The sequence below is a fragment of the Dendrobates tinctorius genome, unplaced genomic scaffold, assembly GCF_039654945.1.
Source record: "Dendrobates tinctorius isolate UK_male_01 unplaced genomic scaffold, ASM3965494v1 ptg000177l, whole genome shotgun sequence".
NCBI lineage: Eukaryota > Metazoa > Chordata > Amphibia > Anura > Dendrobatidae > Dendrobates > Dendrobates tinctorius.
The window spans coordinates 18,531,078-18,554,033 of NW_027361844.1; the positions used below are offsets into that span (position 1 = coordinate 18,531,078).

General features: G+C 42.1%; 1 protein-coding gene across 4 annotated transcripts in view; it reads left to right on the forward strand.

Annotated features, from left to right (window-relative positions):
• Positions 1–22,166, forward strand: part of ADPRH (ADP-ribosylarginine hydrolase) — a 74,509-nt gene extending 52,343 nt beyond the window's left edge. For all 4 annotated transcript variants that reach the window (XM_073551563.1, XM_073551564.1, XM_073551565.1 and 1 more), the window contains exons 3-4: positions 6,882–7,242; positions 17,224–22,166. In XM_073551563.1, coding sequence (XP_073407664.1) covers positions 6,882–7,242; positions 17,224–17,611 — 749 coding nt within the window. In that variant the 3' untranslated portion in view covers positions 17,612–22,166. The remainder of the gene's footprint in view (positions 1–6,881; positions 7,243–17,223) is intronic.
• Positions 22,167–22,956: the final 790 nt, after the last annotated feature.

Genomic DNA, 22,956 nt, shown 5'->3' on the forward strand with positions numbered 1-22,956 from the left:
GTCAGTCTTCTCAATTAGGGAGCATATTTTCACGACTTAACAGTCCAGGACTGATGGACCACCTAGGAATCGTCTCTTCCCATCAACATTCTAGATTTTGGGTCCCTCCCTCTTGCTCTACTTTTCTTGCAAGGACCCTATTCTCTACCTTTAGTTTCAGGTCCAAACTGACAATGCCACAGCGGTGACAGAGATGAACCTTTAAGGAAGAACTTGAAATCAAGCAATATTGTCAGAAGTGTCGCAGATTCGGTTTTGATCTTGGCACTGCACATCCCAAGAGTGGAGGTCTGGGCTGCTGATTTTCTCAGCCGAGAGGGTCCCACCGCCGGCGAGTGGTCCCTGAACCATTCAGTCTCCCATGACTTGACTCCTTTGAGAGTTTCCTGATATAAACCTGATAGTCCAGACTAAGTCACGCTACCAATCGGCACTGGCGCTCTGGTAATTCCTTGGTCTCGCTCCCCCCCCCGTATCCATTACTTACCTTAACTGTTATGGATCACCGAGGAGGAAAACAAAGCCAAGCTAAGTCACAGAAAAACAGAGAGGTTGGTAACTACGCGGATTGCAGACCCCTGATCCTAACCACACAACTAACAGCAGCCGTGGAGCGTGCCTGCGGTGATTCTAGATGCCTCGTCACAGCCGGAGGACTAAATAAGCCTAAAGCAAGAAAAGGGGAAATCTAAACTGCCCCAGAGCGGACCCCAAAGGAATAGACAGCCCCCACACATGTATTGACGGTGAGACAAGATGAAAGCACAAACACAGGTAGGAAAATAGGCTGAGCAAACGATGGGACCCACACTAACTAGAAAGGACAGGAAAGGAAAGATACTGTCTGCAATCACGCCAAAAAACCCTGCAAAAATGTCCAGCACTTCTGATAGCAAAAAATACCCTGAAGTCACTAGACTTTTCCCACTATATCAGCACTCTGGCATATTCTGAGAACAGAGCAAAAAGAGGCCAATCTAATAAGGGACAAAAGGCCAACTAGCACATACAATGACATAAGAGTGGAAATTCAGCACAGCCCCAGCCGGGGCTGGCTGACCACACAAAAAACTGGATAGACCAAACCAAATCAAATGTGAACATAAGCAGAGAACAACTTAGCTTGAGAAGGCAGGAACTGAGCTGGAAACTAAGACCTCAGGAGGCAGGAAAAAAATCACCAGCATGGGAATAGGGAGTCGGCTGTCTTAAATCCAGTCTGAGACTCCAGATATCCAATCCTCATTATCAGGTGGCAGGTCTCTGTTAATTAGATCAGCTTCATTACCTCCTGCCACCACCAGAGGGAGCCCAGAAAGAGAACTCACAACTCCTCTGTCAGCACAACCAGCTCCCTCGCCAGATACCAGAGGCAGACCAGAAAATGAGTTCACAACACTTAACACTGATCCCTAAGGTGGTCCAGAGGATCAAGATTGAGGGAGTGTTCATAATTGTCATCACCCCAGAAGACTTGGGTATGCAGAAATAACAACTTCCTCACAGGCACTCCGTAGAAACTCCAAGATCCTCCAGATCTTCTCTCACTGGGTTCTGTGTTCCACTAGAAATCTCTGTCACTCTATTTAACAGCATGACTAAGACCATGTTTCGGAAATCAGCTGATTTCTCCGATCAAGTTATCCAGACCATGTTCAGAACTATGAAGCTTTCCTTTTCTCGCATTTCCCGTTGTTCATGGAAAATCTTTCCGCTGGTGTGTAACTAATCAGACCTCTCAAGGATTTGTCGTCTGTTTCCATTTTGTCCTTCTTACATTTGGGTCTGAGATCTGGTCTCTCCTTCAGTTTTCTCAAGAGACAGGTATTTGCTTTTTCCATCCCTTTTCAAAAGATTATAACGTCTCGCCTGCAGATCAAGATCTTACTGCAGGGAGTTGGGCACTCTTTCCGCCTACCGGCCTCCGGTAACACCTTGGGATCTCAATTTAGTACTCCGTGTTCTTCAAGAATCAACATTCAAACCTCTACGATACACCTTTCACTCTTTTCCTGGAAGGTTGCCTTCCCAGTCGCCATTTCTTCTATCAGATGAGTTTCCAAACTCGCAGATCTCTTGTTCCTCCTTATCTAGGGTGTTACCAGGACCAAGTAGTGTTACATCCAATACCATCCTTTCTCCCTAAGGTGTTTTTTTTTGTATTTCTCCCCAATGAGGATACAATTTTTTTTTTTTCTTCCTTTCGTCCATTTTTGTTCCCTTTCTTTATCAAAAATCAAGAATGGTCTCTAAGCAAACTGGACCTGGTAGAATTCTCTGTAGCTACCTTCCCAGGACCGCACCAATCAGATGTGCAGATTCACTGTTCTTAATCCCAGAATGTACGCTTAGAGGTCTTGGCTGTGTCCAAGTCCATCAAGGCCTGCTGGGTTCGCTCTGCTATTCTGAAGTCTACCGACTAATGGACAGATCGCATCCATTTAAGGCCCCCACCGCCAGGCATCGTAGATTTGTTAGGCTGAGTTCACACGTGGCGTTTTTTTCGTGTTTCCGCGGCGGTTTTAACCGCGTGATTTTGCCGCGAAAAATAAGCATCCCATGCATTCCTATGGGATTCCGCAATGCTGTGCTAATGCTGCGGTCTTTACCGCGGCGGAATCGCTTTGCGGTAAAAAACGCAGCATGCTCATTAACTCTGCGGAATCGCGGCGATCCCGCACCCATAGGAATGCATTGTTCCGCTTACTTCCCGCATGTGGTTGTGCCCACCATGCGAAACGTAAGCAAAACAATTGCGGATGGTACCCACGGTACGGAGGCGAGGAGACTGTCCTCCGGGCTTTGGGTACCATATCCCTGTAAAAAATAGAATTTAAAATAAAAAATGGTGTTATTCTTACCTTCCGACGTCCCGCGCAGCCTTCCCGCCTCTCTCCACGATCTCGTTCCCAGTAATCCTTTGCGAAAATGCCCGCAATGACGTACGTTCTCACGGGATCGCGAAGTCTCGCGGTTATTCGCGATGACGTCGCGCGAATGACCGCGAGACTTTGCGATCCTGCGAGAACGTACGTCATCGCGGGCGTTTTCGCAAAGGATTACTGGGAACGAGAGCGTGGAGAGAGGCGGGAAGGCTGCGTGGGACGTCGGAAGGTAAGAATAACACCGTTTTTTATTTTTTTTATTTTTTACATTTTATCTTTTACTACTGATGCTGCATAGGCAGCCTCAATAGTAAAAAGTTGGTCACACTTTTTCAAACACTATGTTTGACGAGTGTGACCAACCTGTCAATCAATTCTCCAAGCGATGCTACAGATCGCTTGGAAAACTCTAGCATTTTGCAAGGAAAACTCTAGCATTTTGCAAGCTAATTACGCTTGCAAAATGCTAGTTTTTCCGCCGGAAAATCGCGGGAATTTAAAATGCGATTTTCCCGCGGAATGGAATTCCGGAACTCTCGCGGTAATTTCCGCGAGAGTTCCGCTATGTGTGAACGTAGCCTAACACTGATGCATGGTCTTCCTGTCATACCTTTGCCAAGTCCTACAGGTTGACATATAGGTTTAGTCATATGCGAATCTCTGCAGAATGGTCCTGCAAGCAGCAGTGACCCGAGCTCTGATTTGATGGGTACAACCTTTACCCACCCTTGGGACTGCTTTTGAACATCCCATGGTTTCCTGTGTCCCCCAGTGAAGCAATAGAGAAATTAAGATTTTGGGTACTCACTGTAAAATCTTTCTCGGAACCTTCATTGGGGGATACAGCACCCTCCCTTGTTTTTTGTTTGTTGTGGTTATGTTATAATAGTTGTATACCTGTTGCTTCTACTGCTTTTTCACTCACTGATGAGCTTCCTGCCAGTTGGTGGGTATATACTGCTAGGGAGGAGCTAACTCTTTTTACAGAGACCAAGTCGCAAAACAAAAGTGATCACAAAGTGGCTCAGCAAATATTGATATTTTGGGTCCATGGCAAGGAAACTCTCCCAAATCTCATTGCCACTGAGAACCTGTGGTCAGTCCTCAAAAAGTAGGTGGACAAACAAAAGCACAGAAATTGGGATGATAATCTTCAACACTGACTAGCAATGGGTTGTCATGAGTCAGGATTTGCCCCAGAATCTGATATCCAGCATGTCAGGGCGAAATGCATAAATTTGATGAATTTGTCAATAAAAGTTTAATTCCTTTCCCACCCGAGATGTATGGATACATCTTGGCGATTTTGCATGCACAGTGGCTGTGCCTGCTCGATCGCTGCTGATTTTGACAGCTGACACTCGGCACTCAGTGCCAGGAGTGGTCCCGCACCGCTCCCGGCATTTTTAACTCCCTAAATGCTGCAATTGAACTTGATTGCAGCAGTTCAGGAGCAGGCAGAGAGTAGACATTCATTGCTGCTAGTTTCTGAAAAACACGCACTGAGTCAAAATCGTCACAACACATGTAGATAAATTCCCTAAAGGGTATAATTTCCAAAATAGGGGTCACTTGAGAGAGAGATTCTGCTCTACTAGCACTTCGGGGCTTTGTATATGGAAAATTATTCTAGGAAAATCTGTGCTCCAGGAGGCAAATGGTGCTCCATCTCTCCCGAGTCTCTCCGTATGGCTAAGTAGTACTGTACAGCCACATATAGGGTATTGCCACATTCAGTATAATTTATGGGACTAATTTAGGGTGCCATTTTTACCCACTTCTTGTGTGAAAATTTTAAATCTGGAGCAAAAATAAACTTTTGGTGGTAAAAATGTAATTATTTTTTCTTTACTGCACACTGGTGTAAAATTCTGAGACACATCCATGGTGTCAATATGATTTTCTATCATAAAGACCCCTCAGTGACTTCAAATGTGACATGGTCCCTAAAAAAAAAAAAAAAAAAAAAAGTTTTGTAAATCTTGTTGGAAAAATGAGAAATCGCTGGTCAACTTTTAACCCTTATAACTTCCTAACAAAAAAAATTGTTCAAAATTTGTGCTGATGTAAAAGTAGATATGTGCGAAATGTTATTTATTAAATATTTTGTGCAATATGACTCTCTGATTTATAAGGGCATAAGAATTCAAAGTTTGAAAATTGCAAAATTTGCAACATTTTAACCCCTTTCCTACATTAGACGTACTATTCCGTTCATGTGACCTGGGACCTAAGTCCCAAGGATGGAATAGTACGTCTAATGCGATCAGCTGCGCTCAGGGGGCATGAGGAAGCCTGCAGCAGTACCTGTGACCGCTGATCTGTCACAGCGATCTGTGATGTGACTGCTCAGCGATCTATCACAGGACAGTGATGTCCCCCATGGGACATTGTAATAAAGTTAAAAAAAAGTGTAAAAATAATTAAAAAAAAAAAAAAAATATTCCCTAATAATAAATTCATTTTTTTTAAACAAAAAAACAATAAAAGTACACGTTTGGTATCGCTGCGTCCGTAATGACCCACCCTATAAAACTGTCCCATTAGTTAACCCCTTTAGCAGCGAACCCCTTAAAAAATAAAAATAGAAAACGAAGCAAAAAATGCTTTATTATCATACCGCCGAACAAAAAGTGCAATAACGCGCGATCAAAAAGACGCATATAAATATCCATGGTACCGCTGAAAACGTCATCTTGTCCTGCAAAAAACAAGCTGCCACACAGTATCATCAGCGAAAAAATAAAGTTATAGCTCGCAGAATAAAACGATGCAAAAATAATTATTTTTTATATAAAATTGTTTTCATTGCATACAACCGCCAAAGCATAAAAAAAGACATAAATGAGGTATCGCTGTAACCGTACTGACCCGAAGAATAAAACCGCTTTATCAATTTTACCGCACGTGGAACGGTGTAAATGCACCCCCCATAAGAAATTCATGAAACGCTGGTTTTTGTTCATTCTGCGTCCCAAAAATCAGAATAAAAAGCGATTAAAAAATTTCACGTGCCCGAAAATGGTACCAATAAAAACGTCAACTCGTCCCGCAAAAAATAGGACCTCACATGACTTGGTGGATCAAAATATGGAAAAATTATAGCTCTCAAAATGTGGTGATGCATAAACTATTTTTACAATAAAAAGCATCTTTTAGCGTGCGACAGCTGCCAAAAATAAAAACCCGCCATAAATCGTAAATCATACCCCCCATTATCACCACCTTAGTTAGGGAAAAATAATAAAATATATTTATTTCCATTTTCCCATTACGGCTAGGGTTAGGGGTGTGTTGGGGTTAGAGTTGGAGTTAGAATTGGGGGTTTCCACTGTTTTGGAAAGAGGCAACAGGGAAGAATAAGATCAGTGAGGTGATAGACTTGTCTAAATAGACGTGGCAGCTGTGTATTGGTTGGATTATCTGGGGTAATGCATTCCAGAAAACTGGCACAGCACAATAGAAGTACTGGAGATGAAGGTGCAAGGTTCAGATTATGAAGGATGCTAGTATGAGACCAGTTGCAAAATGGAGAGGATGTGTAGGGTGGTGCAGAATTGTAGAGAGCTTTGTGGGTGAGAGAGATACCTTTTGTATTGTAGTCTGTAGTGGATGGACAACCAGTGTAATGACTGACACAGGATGGAAGTATCGGTGTAGTGGCTGGACAGAAATACGATCCTGGATGCCACATTCAGTACAGCAAATATAAGATTGTCACAACGTGAACCACATAGACTTGTTTAGTCAGCATGGGATCAGGATAGTCAGTTGGTTCAGACTAGAACGAAGCTCATAATGGCATAAAACAGTGATTGGTGAGACATCTCAAAACAAAATTATTTACTGGAGATGCTTTAAAAACTAAGGAAAAGCTAAAACGTTTCACTGGATTTGTGTCTTGAAGACATTAAATCTAAAAAAGAAAAAAAAATGTATAGACCTGTTCAATAACATGTTGTTTGCTAATCTGATACATTTTCTGTGTGCCTCTAGGAGGAACCTGCATAGACAATGCACGTTTACTTCGTCCTGAGACACCAGATGGATGGAAAATCCCATTTCAAAGACACGCTGGAGGATGTGGTGCGGCTATGAGAGCTATGTGCATAGGATTGAGATTTCCACGCCCAGAGCAGCTGAATGACCTGATACGCATCAGTGTAGAGAGCGGTAGGATGACACATCATCATCCTACAGGTTATCTTGGTTCAGTGGCGGCAGCATTGTTCACTTCTTTTGCCATAAATCGTAAGCCTCCACTTGAGTGGGGAAAGGAATTGTTGGTCGTGTTGCCTTTGGTAAAGGCATATGTCATAGATGCTGGGCAAGATGTCTCCCAAAACTTGGATGCATGGTATGTAATCATAACAATATAAAAATACATCTTCTTACTGTCTGTTGTACACAGGACACTGACACAAGAGCTTCCCTTATATTCATCACATGAATATAAGTCATGTTGTAGGGTAATATTCTATCGGCACCACTATGTTAGGAAATAGAAAGCTACAATACATAAGCCAATTCTCACTGTTTTTGTCCCTCATGGCTTTGGCAATCCGGACAATCCTATTCATTTTCTTCCTGTTTTGTCAGTGGTAACACATTGATCACCTTTCAGACTCATTTAAAGAGGTTGGCTCATGTTGAGTAATAGTATTACCATCTAAATGCTTTGTAATTTAAATTTACTTTAAAAAAATACACTACGTTCTCAAAAATAGTTTATGGCTTGTTACTTAGGTTGTCGGCCACTTCAGAATGGCCTGTTTCCTAGGAAAGAAGCATACTCTTCGCTATGTACAGTAAGGTCCATATATATTTGGCCAGAGACAACATTTTTATAATTTTGGTTCTAGACATTACCACAATGAGTTTTAAACAAAACAATTCAGATGCAGTTGAAGTTCAGACTTTCAGCTTTCATTTGAGGGTATCCACATTAAAATTGGATGAAGGGTTTAGGAGTTTCAGCTCCTTAACATGTGCCACCCTGTTTTTAAAGGGACCAAAAGTAATTGGACAGATTAAATAATTGTAAATAAAATGTTCATTTCTAGTACTTGGTTGAAAACCCTTTGTTGGCAATGACTGCCTGAAGTCTTGAACTCATGGACGTCACCAGGCGCTGTTTCCTCCTATTTGATGCTCTGTCAGGCCTTCATTGCAGTGGTTTTCAGTTGCTGTTTGTGGGCCTTTCTGTCTGAAGTTTAGTCTTTAACAAGTGAAATTCATGCTCAATTGGGTTGAGATCAGGTGACTGACTTGGCTGTAAGAAAAAGTCCTACTGAGAGCTGGAAGAGTCGGGAAAAAGGTCATAGACGATCTCTTATCAAGCTGAGGTTGAAGTTTATTCGGAGATACACGGCAAAACAGATACAGAATAACAGAGGAGTTGGAATATGCGAGCAAAAACAGGAATTCAGACGGGCAGAGATTTGCTAGGAGGTCTAGCGGTGATAAGGCTGTGCCCTGGCCATGGTGAGGCACAGTGGCATGATGACGATGGAATGGCCACAAGCAACAGTAACAGGAGCTTCTTATACATTATGAGAACAAAGAAAGATGCATTTTGCCGCAGAAGGCGTTAGAATTATAATTCTAAGGCGTTTTCATGGTAATCTACAGAAACGTGGTTTAGAAAGGAGAATATAATGACATAATACGAAGATATTAATTAACGTTTCTCCAAGCAACACTAAAACCCATAAGTCATTGGTATCTATGGCTACTGTCCTAAAATCTTATCACTGCTTTCAGACTTGATCCATAAATTCATGCATTTGACATTCTAATTACTTTACTCTTCGCTACCACACTATCACATATAAGCATATTGACCATATATTTGGTGACCCTATTGATCCAATCTTCCTCTATGCACATCTACTGAAGTTGGTAAGAGACATGCTCTCATTTTCCATCTTCCATTTAATACATTTTATTAGCTCTTTTGTAAAAGTTGAATCTTCTCTAACTTTCGACAAGATGGCTGCTAGAGACAACATGGCCGCTCAGTATATTATGGCTGACCATTCTCTTACAAGTCCCCCTCTTGTACTCTATCCAGAGTACAATATACAGTACTGTAATATTCATGGGTGAATTACTGAAAATAAGAATATTGAGGTAATTCAGCACTTTATGCACGTGTGTGTAAGGCAAAAGTCCTTAAAAATAGCACAAACACATAATAAAAAAAATAATTCAATAATTCAAATATTAGTCCCAAAAATAAGTTGCACAATAATTGCCTATTGGTCTTTTTCTTCTCATTCTTTGTCTTCTGGATTTTCCTGATCTTCTCCCCCTCTCACACTATCAGAGTCCCACTGTATAGTGTGAAACATCTTCTCCTGATCATCCAATAGGTTCATGGTCCCAGGAGTCGAATATGAAAATCTTCAGCGGACCTGGATAAAATAGAAAAAAAGAGTGGAGTATCAGTCCTTACCAGTAATCTCAGTAAAATAATTAAGAAGTCTACACTGATTGATATGAATCATTTTAATCACCTTTTTAGCTTGAAAATTTGAGCAAAGACTTAATCATTGTTGTTGGGATGTAAGGCGCTAGCCCGTCCCCTTCAATGGGCAGGGACTCAAGGGAATTGAACAGGGATGAGTCTCCATCCTTCTCCTGTGCTCTCGGGGTTTTTTAGTGACTGCAGCGATGACTTCTTGGGGATATTTGTCATCGCCCGTGAGTGCAGCTTCCTTGGCTGCATGGTCTACATGTGCATTGCCAAGGATGTGGGGATCAGGAATCAGCCTCTGGTGTCCTTTAATTTTACAGAATGACCATAATTTTGGGAATTCTTTGCCCCGCTGCTCAATTTGTTTAAGAATTTCTGCATGCTGCAAGGGCTTGTTCTGAGAATCAACCATCCCCCTCAGGGCCCATACATTAAAATACAGAGTGAGTGACGACACAACATATGCGCTGTCACTGAAGATATTCATTGGCTCTGTACACACGAGAATGACCTGTAAAGCTGCCTCCAATTCAGCTCTTTGAGCAGAAAATTGACCAGGGAGTTTAAACTGCAGTAGCAATGGCTTAGCTGGGAACCACACAGCGAAGCCTGTGACGTAATGCCCCTCATGTCAATATCGAGCTCCGTCGATATAGGCACAAGGGATTCCCTCTTGAAAATCTGCTCGGAAGGGAGAGGGAGTGACATTAGCCTGTTCGATTTGATAATCGTGGCTTTTTCCTGCATATTGCATCATCTGGGCTAAATTATATTTCTCACCTACTTCAACTTTTAAGTCTCTAGTCTCAAAATCAATGATCCATTGGGCCATTCTCTGTGAATTAATACCTGAAGCTTTTCCTTTCAGCAAAGTTTTTAAGGTGACATGCGGGGTTTGTAAAATTAAAGGAGCAAATCCCACTATATGTCTCACTTGATTCATAGTCCAGTGCACACCCAGTAGGTGCTTCATGCACAAAGTGAATCCTTTTTCCACGGAGGTAAACAACCTAGAGTAATAACCTAAGGCATACAACTGACTAGATACCTCTGGGCTTTCTTTGAGCCATTTTTGTAGAATCACCGAAGAAATAGAGATATCACCAGTGTGAGTTTGAATGTAAAAAGGCTGGGAAGGGTCAGGGTTAATCAATGCAGCAGCTGCCGTAAGGGCGCGCTTCAATCCCTCAAAAGCCTGTAAGGCTGCTCCTTCTACAGTTACAGGGGTAAAGTCATCATCAGCATTTTTCAATAAATCATACAGTGGTTTAGCCAAATTGGCAAAATCTTCAATAAATTCTCTGGAAAAATTAATAAGACCCTAAAATTTTCTGAGTTCAGTAATGTTAGTTGGTATGGGGACAGCCTGAATAGCTTTAACCCTGTCATGCATGGGTTTCTTTCCTTCTGCTGAGACAGACACACCCAGAAATTTAACCTCTGATTTCATCAATTGTACTTTGTCTAGACTCATTTTGAGTCCAGCATTTTGTAAAACCTGACAAACATTTTCAAAGGTTTCTCTGTGTTCACATTCATCGACAGTTTGAATCAATAAATCATCCACATACTGTAAGACTTTGTCTCCGTAGCCAAGGGGTTCTAACACTTGAGCCAATGCCTGATGGAAATACACAGGAGAACTGTGAAATCCCATGGGCAGCCGCGTGAACAAGTATTGCACATTCTCAAAAGTGAATGTGAAGCGGAGGGCAGATTCAGGTGTTAGGGGTACTGAGAAAAAGCCATTTGCAATGTCCAAACAAGAAAACACTTTACAATCACTCCTCAGCTGTGACATAACTTCAGGGACAGATGCCACAAGGTGGGCTGCGGAGGGAGTGTATTTACAAGTCTCAGGTCTACTACCATTCGAAAACTGCCGTCTTCCTTTTTTACAGGTAGAATAGGACTATTACATGGAGAATTACCTTTCGCAACAACACCTTGCTTCTCTAATTCACTGACCGCAACCCTTATGTAAGGGATGGCATCCTCAGGAATACGGTACTGACGCTGGAAAGGTGGCAGTTTTTCACCATCAATTTTGACCTGAGTTTGCATTAACCCACAATCAGTTTTCTTTGAGATCCACAATTCAGGGAACTTTTGCCTCAATTTATTTTTCAAAGCATCATTGTCAGCATTTTCAACATTTTCATCAGTACCTAATCCGAAGCTAGCAATGGGTAATTTGTGACTCTAACAGATAGTGGCTTCTTTATTCCGCCACAGGACTTTGTTACATAAATCAACAACAATTCCCATTGCTCCCAAAACATGTTCCCAAAATAGTGTACCGTAGCTGTGGGTTTACCCAAAAAGCGCATCGAAGACCCCTTTGTCCTGAAACCTCAGGTTTACTGGATGACTTTTTTACTGCTTGAATACAGGAGCCCTCAAATCCTACCAACGTGGTAGTCTCAGGCAGTCCAGGGGGTGACTGCAATTTGTGTCGTGTTATTAAAACTGAGGCTCCTGTATCGATGAGGATGTCTTCCCACGGCAACCCCTCTATTCTCCCTGACATAAGGTCTACCTTCCTTGCCCAGGGAAAGTGGGGTAAGGAGGGTAAGGGGAACAGGGGGAACACTCCATCAATCAGTGTTATCTGCGGTGGGAAGCTCGAAAAATCCATCATCCCCATCTGAACACGGCTTCCGTCCAACAGCTGCCACCTCCGCCCCAAAGAGATCCTTAGTCAGGGTCCGGTCCTCATGTTCCCGTAGCTCCTTGATCAGGGGAGCGTAGGGACGAGGAGGAGTGACCCCTCCCTGAATAGCCTGGATCTCCTTGTGCGGATGAGTGAAAGCTATTGGGGAAGGAGCAGGAGCAGAAGGCTCCTGTGAGACTGGGTTAACCATTTGAAGACTGTTGTACTGCTGATACTGTCTAGGGTCATTCACTGCTGGATACGGAGGTCTAACTCCGAAAGGTGGTCTAGAGAACTCCCGGGGATGTTGGGAGTTAAATGGCTCCCGGGGTTCTCGGGGTATAGTCCCTGGCACAAAATTGGGACAAAAACGTCTAAAGTGTCCTAGCTGTCCGCAAAAGTAACACAAGGGAGGACCTCTCATGGGATCCCGTGGGGGCTCTACCGAACGGGACCTACCCATTCTCTGCAGCTGCGCATACCCCCCAGAACTCCTGGCCTCCCTGAATCAGCAGATACACCCCGAGGTGAATGGCATGCAAACACATTAGACTCATCACCCTTCACCTCAGACTGCGTTGTCCTAACAAAACACTCCCTTACTTTCCTCCCAATTAGGCAAAAAAATTTTTAACAAATTTAAGATGGACCAGGGACATTTGGCCAGGGATTTTTTCTCGGGGTTGAAGCAGCATCACACCTAACCTAGGGTCTGCATGTGCTGGAGCTGTCGGGACAATATATCTTTCCTCAGCTGTGTCTGCATAAGCTGGAGCTGTTGGGACACTATATCTTATGTACTACTTCACCCATTCTCCTAACTCTTCTCCAGTCTACACCTGTATTTACATCAGCACTGTGTCTCGAAGCTGCAGTGTCCATCTGTGACATAACTGCTCTCAGCGGCTCCTGCTCGCACCCCTCCTCTCTGTGCTTCCGTGCTAGCTCCAGCATCTCACTCAGCTTTTCTAATCTCTCCCTATACGCTGCCCCTCCCCGGGTGATCATGTTAACATATTGTTGTGTAAGCTGCCTATCAAGAACCTGATAAAAGGTTATGACTGTCTTACACAAAGCCGCTACCCGGCTGTTACTTTTCCCTAGCGAACTCTATCTAGTTCCCTGTTCTCTGTGGTAAACCATCGCATACAATTTAGCCACGTGGTTTCCACATTAACCCCCTCCAGCTGGGGTGTGCCAGCATATTTCTCTGCCTGCTTCCGTAACCACTCCATATTTACAGTGGTCTACAAGGACGAGTTTTACTCTGTTCTAGTATCAACAAATGCAATTTAAGCAAAGTTAGATACTCACACCTCTCTTGAATGGAAGAACTCCTGCCGGCTGTTTGGGGTCGACCAGATATCAAAAGAGGTGCAGCCGTGATTCCAGCCTCACTCGTTAGCTTTCCAGGCGTCTCCCCACACCCTTTTAAAGCTTCTTGCTACCGGGCACAAAAAAGTTCTCACGTCCGTGTAGATAGCTTCTTCTTAGTTACTCATCTTTTTATAGTATTTTTCTTTGTCCGTGGTTTTCTTATAAAAAATCGGGCAGGCGGTCTCGGAGCGATCACGAGAGGTTCTCCTTCAGGCTGGCTTCCTTTGATCGGTTTCACGTGTGGCCACACGCGTTTTTTTTATTTTTTCTTCACTCTTCCAACCTCAAACTCTCATCTGCAACTTCTTCCACAAAGGTTCTTCTGGAGGCCGCTCTCCGGAGCCGCTCCTCCTGGCTGGCAATCGCCACTTGTAAGAAAATGTTCTTATCGGGAGAGTTGGAAGAGCCAGACAAAATTGCAGACAATTCTTCTTGAAGCTGAGGTTGAAGTTTATTCGGAGATACACGGCAAAACAGATACAGAATAACAGAGGAGTTGGAATATGCGGGCAAAAACAGGAATCCAGACAGGCAGAGATTCGCTAGGAAGTCTGGCGATGATAAGGCCTCGTGCTAGATCATGGTGTGGCACGACGGCATGATGGCGATGGAATGGCCACAAGCAAAAGTAGCAGGAGCTTCTTATACATTATGAGAACAAAGAAAGATGCATTTTGCCGCAGAGGGCGTTAACATTATAATTCTAAGGCGTTTTCATGGTAATCTACAGAAACGTGGTTTAGAAAAGAGAATATGACATAATACGAAGATATTAATTAACGTTTCTCCAAGCAACACTAAAACCCATAAGTCATTGGTATCTATGGCTACTGTCCTAAAATCTTATCACTGCTTTCAGACTTGATCCATAAAGTCATGCATTTGACATTCTAATTACTTTACTCTTCGCTACCACACTATCACGTATAAGCATATTGACCATATATTTGGTGACCCTATTGATCCAATCTTCCTCTATGCACATCTACTGAAGTTGGTAAGAGACATGATCTCATTTTCCATCCTCCATTTAGTACATTTTATTAGCTCTTTTGTAAAAGTTGAATCTTCTCTAACTTTCGACAAGATGGCTGCTAGAGACAACATGGCCGCTCAGTATATTATGGCTGGACCATTCTCTTACATTGGCCATTCAAGAATATTCCACTTCTTTGCTTTAATAAACTCCTGGGTTGCTTTGGCTTTATGTTTTGGGTCATTGTCCATCTGTAGTATGAAACGACGACCAATCAGTTTGGCTGCATTTGGCAGGATCTGAGCACATAGTATGGCTCTGAATACCTCAGAATTCATTCGGCTGCTTCTGTCCTGTGTCACATCATCAATAAACACTAGTGACCCAGTGCCACTGGCAACCATGCATGCCCAAGCCATCACACTGCCTCCGCCGTGTTTTACAGATGATGTGGTATGCTTTGGATCATGAGCTGTACCACGATTTCGCCATACTTTTCTCTTTCCATCATTCTGGTAGAGGTTGATCTTGGTTTCATCTGTCCAAAGAATGTTCTTCCAGAACTGTGCTGGCTTTTTAGCAAAGTCCAGTCTAGCCTTTTGATTCTTGATGCTTATGAGTGGCTTGCACAGTGCAGTGAACCCTCTGTATTTACTTTCATGCAGTCTTCTCTTTATGGTAGATTTGGATATTGATACGCCTACCTCCTGGAGAGTGTTGTTCACTTGGTTGGCTGTTGTGAAGGGGTTTCTCTTCACCATGGAGATTATTCTGTGATCATCCACCACTGTTGTCTTCCGTGGGCGCCCAGGTCTTTTTGCATTGATGAGTTCACCAGTGCTTTCTTTCTTTCTCAGGATGTACCAAACTGTAGATTTTGCCACTCCTAGTGTTGTAGCAATTTCTCGGATGGGTTTTTCCTGTTTTTGCAACTTAAGGATGGCTTGTTTCACCTGCATGGAGAGCTCCTTTGACCGCATGTTTCCTTCACAGCAAAACCTTCCAAATGCAAGAACCACACCTCAGATCAACTCCAGGCCTTGTATCTGCTTAATTGAGAATAACGAAGGGATTGCCCACACCTGTCCATGAAATAGCCTTGGAGTTAATTGTCCAATTACTTTTGGTCCCTTTAAAAACAGGGTGGCACATATTAAGGAGCTGAAACTCCTAAACCCTTCATCCAATTTTAATGTGGATACCCTCAAATGAAAGCTGAAAGTCTGAACTTCAACTGCATCTGAATTGTTTTGTTTAAAATTCATTGTGGTAATGTCTAGAACCAAAATTAGAAAAATGTTATCTCTGTCCAAATATATATGGACCTAACTGTAGCTTGCAGATGCTTCTCTGCAGTTGGCTGAATTACTAGATCTGACCAGCCTCAATGACCTCTTTTCGCAGAGGCAAAGATGCCTTTGAGGGCACCATCGGAGAGCGTACAGTTCAGACCAGTGGTGTTCTGGAGCCTTCTGCTCCCCTGCAAGCAGACAGGATGAGGGGCAGCATGCTCCTGAAGTCAGCAGATTAGCACACCCCTTTAACAATAGAGAAATCATTTATCTGCTACTAGACTCTGTATCCACCAACTTAATTTTGAACTGCTGGTTGTCCATACACTTTCAAAGATGTCTGCTTTGGTTATATTTTACCCTTGAGGGAGTGATGGTGGAGAAACCCTTTAGTTTTCTAGCCTGATAGCAAATTCAGTGCCAGCTACAAGTGATAGCTATAATAACCCCATTGTTGTGTCCCATTCACAGCAAATGAAAAACTCATTTGAGAATTCAATGTATACATTGACCCAGCAAAAAGAAACATCACATAATCCATGGTTGTATTAGTATGTCAGAAGCTGTGAGAATGAGACTACCTGACTTGTACTACGAGCATTTTCTATTACAACCAACTTTTGGCTATTAAGAAGTACAGACTTGCAATCTTGAAATTGATATCCGCCATTATTCTCGTCTAGATAGATAGTTGTTTTTTTTTTTTTGTTTTTTTTTTGACAAGCATCAAACTTACTGTAAAGGTTCAATCTGAAGAATCAGCTGTGACCCTCAGAATTTCTCCTGTATGCTACTCTCTAGAAAGCGGAGATGGGAGGACTGGTTTACTTGGGACCCTTACATTGGATACCTTTTTTCTGCCGTCCAGGAACGTTGTGGTCACCAGTGACTTTTTCCTTGGCTCACATGGTATTGGTTCTACAGCATCACAGACACGATATTTTACTCCTGGAACGGCAGAGCTACTGTTTATTTAGAGAAAGGATGTTACCAATTATCACAATGTTCCCTTCATGGCACATCTGGACACCAGGGTTGCCAACTGTCCAGAAATTCCAGGACAATCCGTAAAAAAAATAAAAGTAAAGTGCGTGTTATTGTTTTTTTTTCTTCTTTTTAGGCTGGAGAAACTAATAAAGATTGTTGACTGTAAATATCAAAATTTTACGTTGAATGCACAGAAAGTCTTCATGTCAGTTATGTACTGTAGACATGTATCGCTTATAATCATTTTATTATGGTTTTCCAATGTGTCCGTAAAAAATATTTTGTCCATGATTTTTTGATAAGCTGTCTATAATAAATAAATAGTCAAGTTGGCAACTCTCCTGGACACAGTTCATAGTCATATTTTTCTTTTTTCACCCTAACATTTCTGAATGTGACAAAAAATAAACGGGATATTTAGATTAACTGAGTTAACATCTGAACTGTGGTATTTGCACTGAGTAAGGTTTTAATATTTTAATGGCTTGTTGGGATTGGTGGCTTGCCACACACCAGCAAAGAATGTATTCATATACGAAATGGTAATATTAACCTGTACCTTATATGTTGTCTAGGCCTTACTTTGAAGAAAAGTGGAATTCTTATCTTAAAGAAAGGGGAATTTTGGATGGAACATCTCAGCCGAAGTTTCCAGAGAAGTACGATGTTCAGGAACGAGATGAGTTTTACAAATCGGTCAGCTACAGTGGATGGGGTGGAAGCAGTGGACATGATGCACCCATGATCGCTTACGATGCAATCCTTGGTTCTGGTGACAACTGGACAGAACTTTCTCACCGTGCATTTTTCCACGGTGGGGATAGTGATTCCACTGCCGCCATTGCAGGTGCTTGGTTTGGAAGCATGTATGGATTCAAAGGTGTCCCCAAAGCCAACTACAAGAAACTGGAGTATAGAGATAAACTAGAAAAACTTGGAAAGGATCTCTACCATCTTGCATAGGGGATGGGCTTCAGTTATAAAACATGTTTCCACAAAGTATCAGGATCCTTTCACTTAAATTAAATTTATACTATTAATTTTAATGGGAATTGCTATTATTATCTTCTGATGGGTCATAGACAATTGGGAGAAGTCTGTGCTCTCTAACCACCATGGTTCTTTACAATGAAAGTCATCTCTGCACCACTCAAACCTCTTTAGTATTGCTCATAGGTTTCTGTAGGTGGAAACATTTTGTAACAAATGGACTATTGATTAGAATGAATCTACACTATAAACCTGGGAACATAAAACCTGCAAAAGACAGTGAGCAAAAACCCTGCTGTAACTAAATAAGTAAAAGCAAAAGTGCATCTAAATAATAGAGTTTTTAGTAATACTATTTTTGATCAAAAGTAGCATGAAAGCCATCCCACCACGACATGGTAACTCTGTTCGGGATAGTCCTACACTGTCTAATATTAAAAACCTTGCTTTGTGTCAAAGAATCTCTTCATGTATCTGACATGCGCCATGGCCTGATGGATGGACCACATGCCTTAACCGTTTGCTGACTTTGTTAACAATATACAATACGTCAGGCCGGTTTCACATTTGCGGTTTAGTCTACTGCGTTTGATGCGCATACATCCACATACATCCTGCATACCTATCTTTCACATGGGGTACGCAGGGACATGCGTTTGTATGCGTTCGGGTGCGTTTGTGTACATTTGCGTCTTTTCGCAGTATGCGACGGGGCGCCCCGAACGCATCTTGTTGCATTTTTTGAGGCGTCAAATATCCGCAAAAAAAACTGCATTACTGACTATGTAAACACAAGCGTACGCAACGACATGCGTACGCTTTGTGTTTGCGTACGCAAGAATTTACATAAGACACGCTCATTGGGCGTGGCTTGTGTAACTTCAAAAATTTGCCGGGAAAATAGCACTTGCTTATGGTCCGCAAGCGCATGCATGCGTTTTTGCATGCGTTTGCGGTTGCGGATGATACGCTGCGGACTCAACTGCATATGTGAACCTAGCCTCAGACCAGTCTTCCTATAGCTCTTCAGTGCTGTTTATGATCACTGTACAATCGGCAGCTGAAAAAGTAAATGTATCAGCAGGAGGAAAGAAATTTAAACAGCTAGATTTACAAAGGTGAAGAGCTGTGTGGTTCACTGAGAAATTTGACTTCCTGATCATTTTAGGATGTCACTTACTGTATTTGTCCCAGCAACCCCAGTTGGGGATGAAACCAGCAGTTCAATCTTTAAAGAAGTTCAAGATAAAATATCTCCAAAGGCTTCCTACAGTAAAATAACGTGAACAGCACGTAGGAAGATAAAGTAATGAAAGATATAAGAACAGCTGACACCAGTGTGGTAGCCCCCGCCACGGGTGACCAAAAATTGAAAAGGGAATCTACATTGTAAACTTTTTATGCAAGGCAAGATGTGAAAAAAATCTCAGTTCCTGGGGAAGGTTTATACCCGCTAATATACAAGTAAATACGCTTGCGCACACGCACAGACACCCGCCTGTTTATAAACTGTATACTCTTGTTATGAAATTTAGGAATTTCTTGGAACAAATATACCGTATACTGTATATTCATTTAGCTATTTTATTCAAAGCTTTGGCTAAGAAAAATGGTAACCAAATGCAAAACATGAGCAATTCACAAAGATAGTTCCCTAGAGGTTCTATGACTTCATAATCTAAATATACTCATATCGTTAAGACTATACACGTGCCTATATTTTTGGGCAGGGATCACTGAACCTGCTGTGAAAACAGAATTCCTATCATGCTTGGACAACCTGTGACTGTCTGGTGATGCTACGGCATGTATCGTAGAAAAAGTGCCTACTGGAGACGTACGTAGTAGTAAATTACACTGAATATAAGAAATGCCACATATAGTATGTAAAATAGTGTTCTGCGCAGATATCAAGATCAAAATGTGTATTATATGTTAAACATGTACTATGTGTATATAGCTCTGACATCTAAGTTCAGCTGTACCTAGAATTGTAGAAACCTTTTTTTGATAGTATTAATCAAATCTGGCACTAGATTCATGTGGCCTGAACCTCGGGCAGCATTGGCTGAGACACTGGGTGCGGAGTTTCAGAGAGAACATGGTGGGATACAATAGGGAGAGATGTGAATACTCCAGTGTCGGCTCTTGCCAGCTTCTCCTGTCTTCGCTTTTGGTAATTGATAGGTTTCTCCAAATCTACGCACACATGAGAAGACCTGTCAATCAACTAGAGTGATGGAGGAGAAGCCAGAGGGACTAGTCACTTCTCTCCCTATGGTCTCCAGCTTTTTAAACTTTGTTTTCTCAGGAATGAGGCAGCCAGCATCTAATTCATGACTGAACGAGGCTGAGGTCACTTGAATCTAGCGACAGGTTCCTTGTAAGTTGCACTGAATTGCTGTATTCTGTGTCCTAGGCTTTCATAATTTGTTATAACAGAATTAGTATTGAGCCTGTACACCACTCCGTGCTTGCGCTCCGGCAGGAACTATGCACTTCAGAGCGGTGATTTGAGTGATCAATGGTGGCCTTGAGATCTGGGCCCACAGTGATTGACAGCACTTTAGAGACTCTAGAATAGATAAAAGAACTTATGGAATGATAATTACTTTTAAGAATATGGTGTAAAGAAAAACGATGACAGTACCCCAAAATGTTATGCTGCTATTGGCTTATACTAGTAAATGTTAAAAAATTGGACTTGTATTTATCCGACTTCTTCTCATAAACCATATAAATGCTGAAACATTATATGACAGTGAAATGTTATGTGGGCAGATAGCGAGTGTCATTTGTTAGATTAGGACATCATGGCTGTATAAATATATTTGCTGTTATCATGTGGGGCCTAATTAAAGGGGATTGCAAGAGTTGGAAAGCAAAAATTGAGGAGCAAAGGGAGAAAAAGAGTACTTCTAAAATACTCATGCGCTCCAGCACCGATGCTCCCGTGGTTCTCCAGTCCCTCCAGGTATTGTCCGTAGTAGTCACTTTGTTTCTACCAGAATGTAGACCAAAACTAGTGGGAGGCCACCACCATCTGTACTGGAGCTGAAAGGGATTTAAAATTTCTTTTAAAACTCTTGGATAACTTTGCTCTTGGTGATACTAGATGCATCAGATCTTCTGCTTGCCGTTGAACTTGCAGTGAACGCTTTAGCCTTAAAAGCCTTGACATTTTCTCCAGTTATTCTGAATTCTGCATTGCTTACAGATCTTTTTATAAATAATAAACTACCATAAATAAAATCAATGAAAAAAGCAACATCCGTGTTCCACTACTGGCTATGTCTAAGATCGCTGACATGGGAACCCTAAATTAATTACACTTATTCCACTATCGCAAGACTTGTAATAATGCAAAGTTCTTGGAGCAAATTTTGGCTCACACACTTTGATCAATCTTTTCACAGAGCCGACCATTTCTCTAAACAATGCCTTATTCTAAAAGCTAAGCCACAAATGGACTGAGGGAGAATAGTATTAAATAAAATCAGTTCCCAATATAGACAGTCTTTTTTTATTTTCAATAACTGACATGAGTCCTTCATCCATGGAGTCTGTCAGTTCCTTGATCTGTTGACAGTCAACTTTTTGGGCAGCACCAACCACAGCCTCCCAGACCCTGAGAGGTGACTTTTTTCCCTCACTGTAAATCTCCTGCTTAAAGGGAATGTGTCACCAGTTTTTGAGCCTATGAACAAATAGCACCACCTTTAACTGCTCCTGCTCTGCATCCCACGTGTCTATCAGCTCCTTTATAACCCAAAAATACGGTGTATGTAAATAAGGGTGGTCCGGTCCGATTAGCATCTTCGCTGTGGTGCCTCCTTTCAGCTCCTAATCGTATCCTCCTCCTTTGATTGCTGTGGACACATCATCCACATTGCAACCTGAGATATCGCAGCTACGCAGTAGCCTCACAGGACCGCGCAGGCGCACTCTGCTCTGCCCTGCTGTGAGCAGAGCATAACACAGCACTGCGCAAGCACCTAGCTTTGGTTGATGTGAGCAATGTCGCTATCCTAGGTCTGAACTTTGTGCGTACGTTAAACTATAATTCATTCTAGTGGGTTAAGGATATCAATCTATTCGGCCGCAAATTAATGTGACGTGCATTTTTCAAAAATCATAATAAAGATCAGTGTCAAAAATTGGGGATTGAAGAGGGGGACTTGGAGGGGGGTTATTGTTACTACCAAAGATAAATGAATGTAAGGGACTGATATAGAAGGGTTAAAGGTTTGCCTTTAAATGCCTATAACTGCCTTTAATTCTTCATTTGCCTTTCATTTATTCTTATGACAGAGCAGTTTTGCCTGTCTCCTCTTCAAGGGAAATATACTTATCATCATATATGTTCTCAATTGTCAGCCACAACACGTTCTGGTACATTGTAAACAATGTATGACCCTGAGGTGATGGTGGGGGCCACATGAGCTCCATAGAATTACATATTGTTGTAAATGGTATAAAAGATTGCCTTGTATTTCATTACGTCAGATAAAGTGATTTGCCCACGGCCTGTGTGCAGTCTCTTTTGTCTCCAAGCACTTGTAAATTAAGGGCGTAAACTCCTAATTTGGCCTCACTGGTGATCTAGCATATCTGACCCTGGGTCAGAACGAAAACCGCTACAACAGTTTTGGCACCCGAACGCTGGGCCGTGGAAACCAGCCTATTCGGAATCCGTACGTGGGAGCTTCCTCGGAGGTTGAACATGCAAAATCCAGCTGCAGCAGGTGAGAAAGTTATTCTTACATTGATTTTGCATTTGCAATCTCTCTCTGGATCTCTACATATCTCTGGGTAAGGCTGTACAACACGGTTCAAAAGAACCTACATCATCAGTGAGCAGTCAGTATGTCCGTATGAAAGTTGAATAATAGAGTAATAAGATAATAATTGTCATCTGTATTATCTGTCAATCTGTTCTGTCAATATACTAACTGGTTGTGTACTGTGTAGCACAGAGCTGGGATACTCCGTGCAGTGTTATTTTGGTCATTTTTGATTGGCAGTAAATCATATGAGGCTGTAGTTTTTGGTTTTTGTGGTTTTTGCTGTTCTTGTTGTTTAAGAAGTTGGCTTTGGTGTTCTCAGAGTGTCAGTGGACACTGCTGTGGTTTCATAAGGTGTTAATTCCAAAATGCAAAATAGGCAGGCTGTGTGAATCCTTATATGTATGTCTATGAGAACCTCTGAATGAGATGAGAGAAGAGTAATTGAGTATAAGGGATATAAATAAATCCCTGATTGAGGGTTTCGGTTAGGTGTTGTCCTCTGTATGTGACAGAGGACATTATTCAACTCAC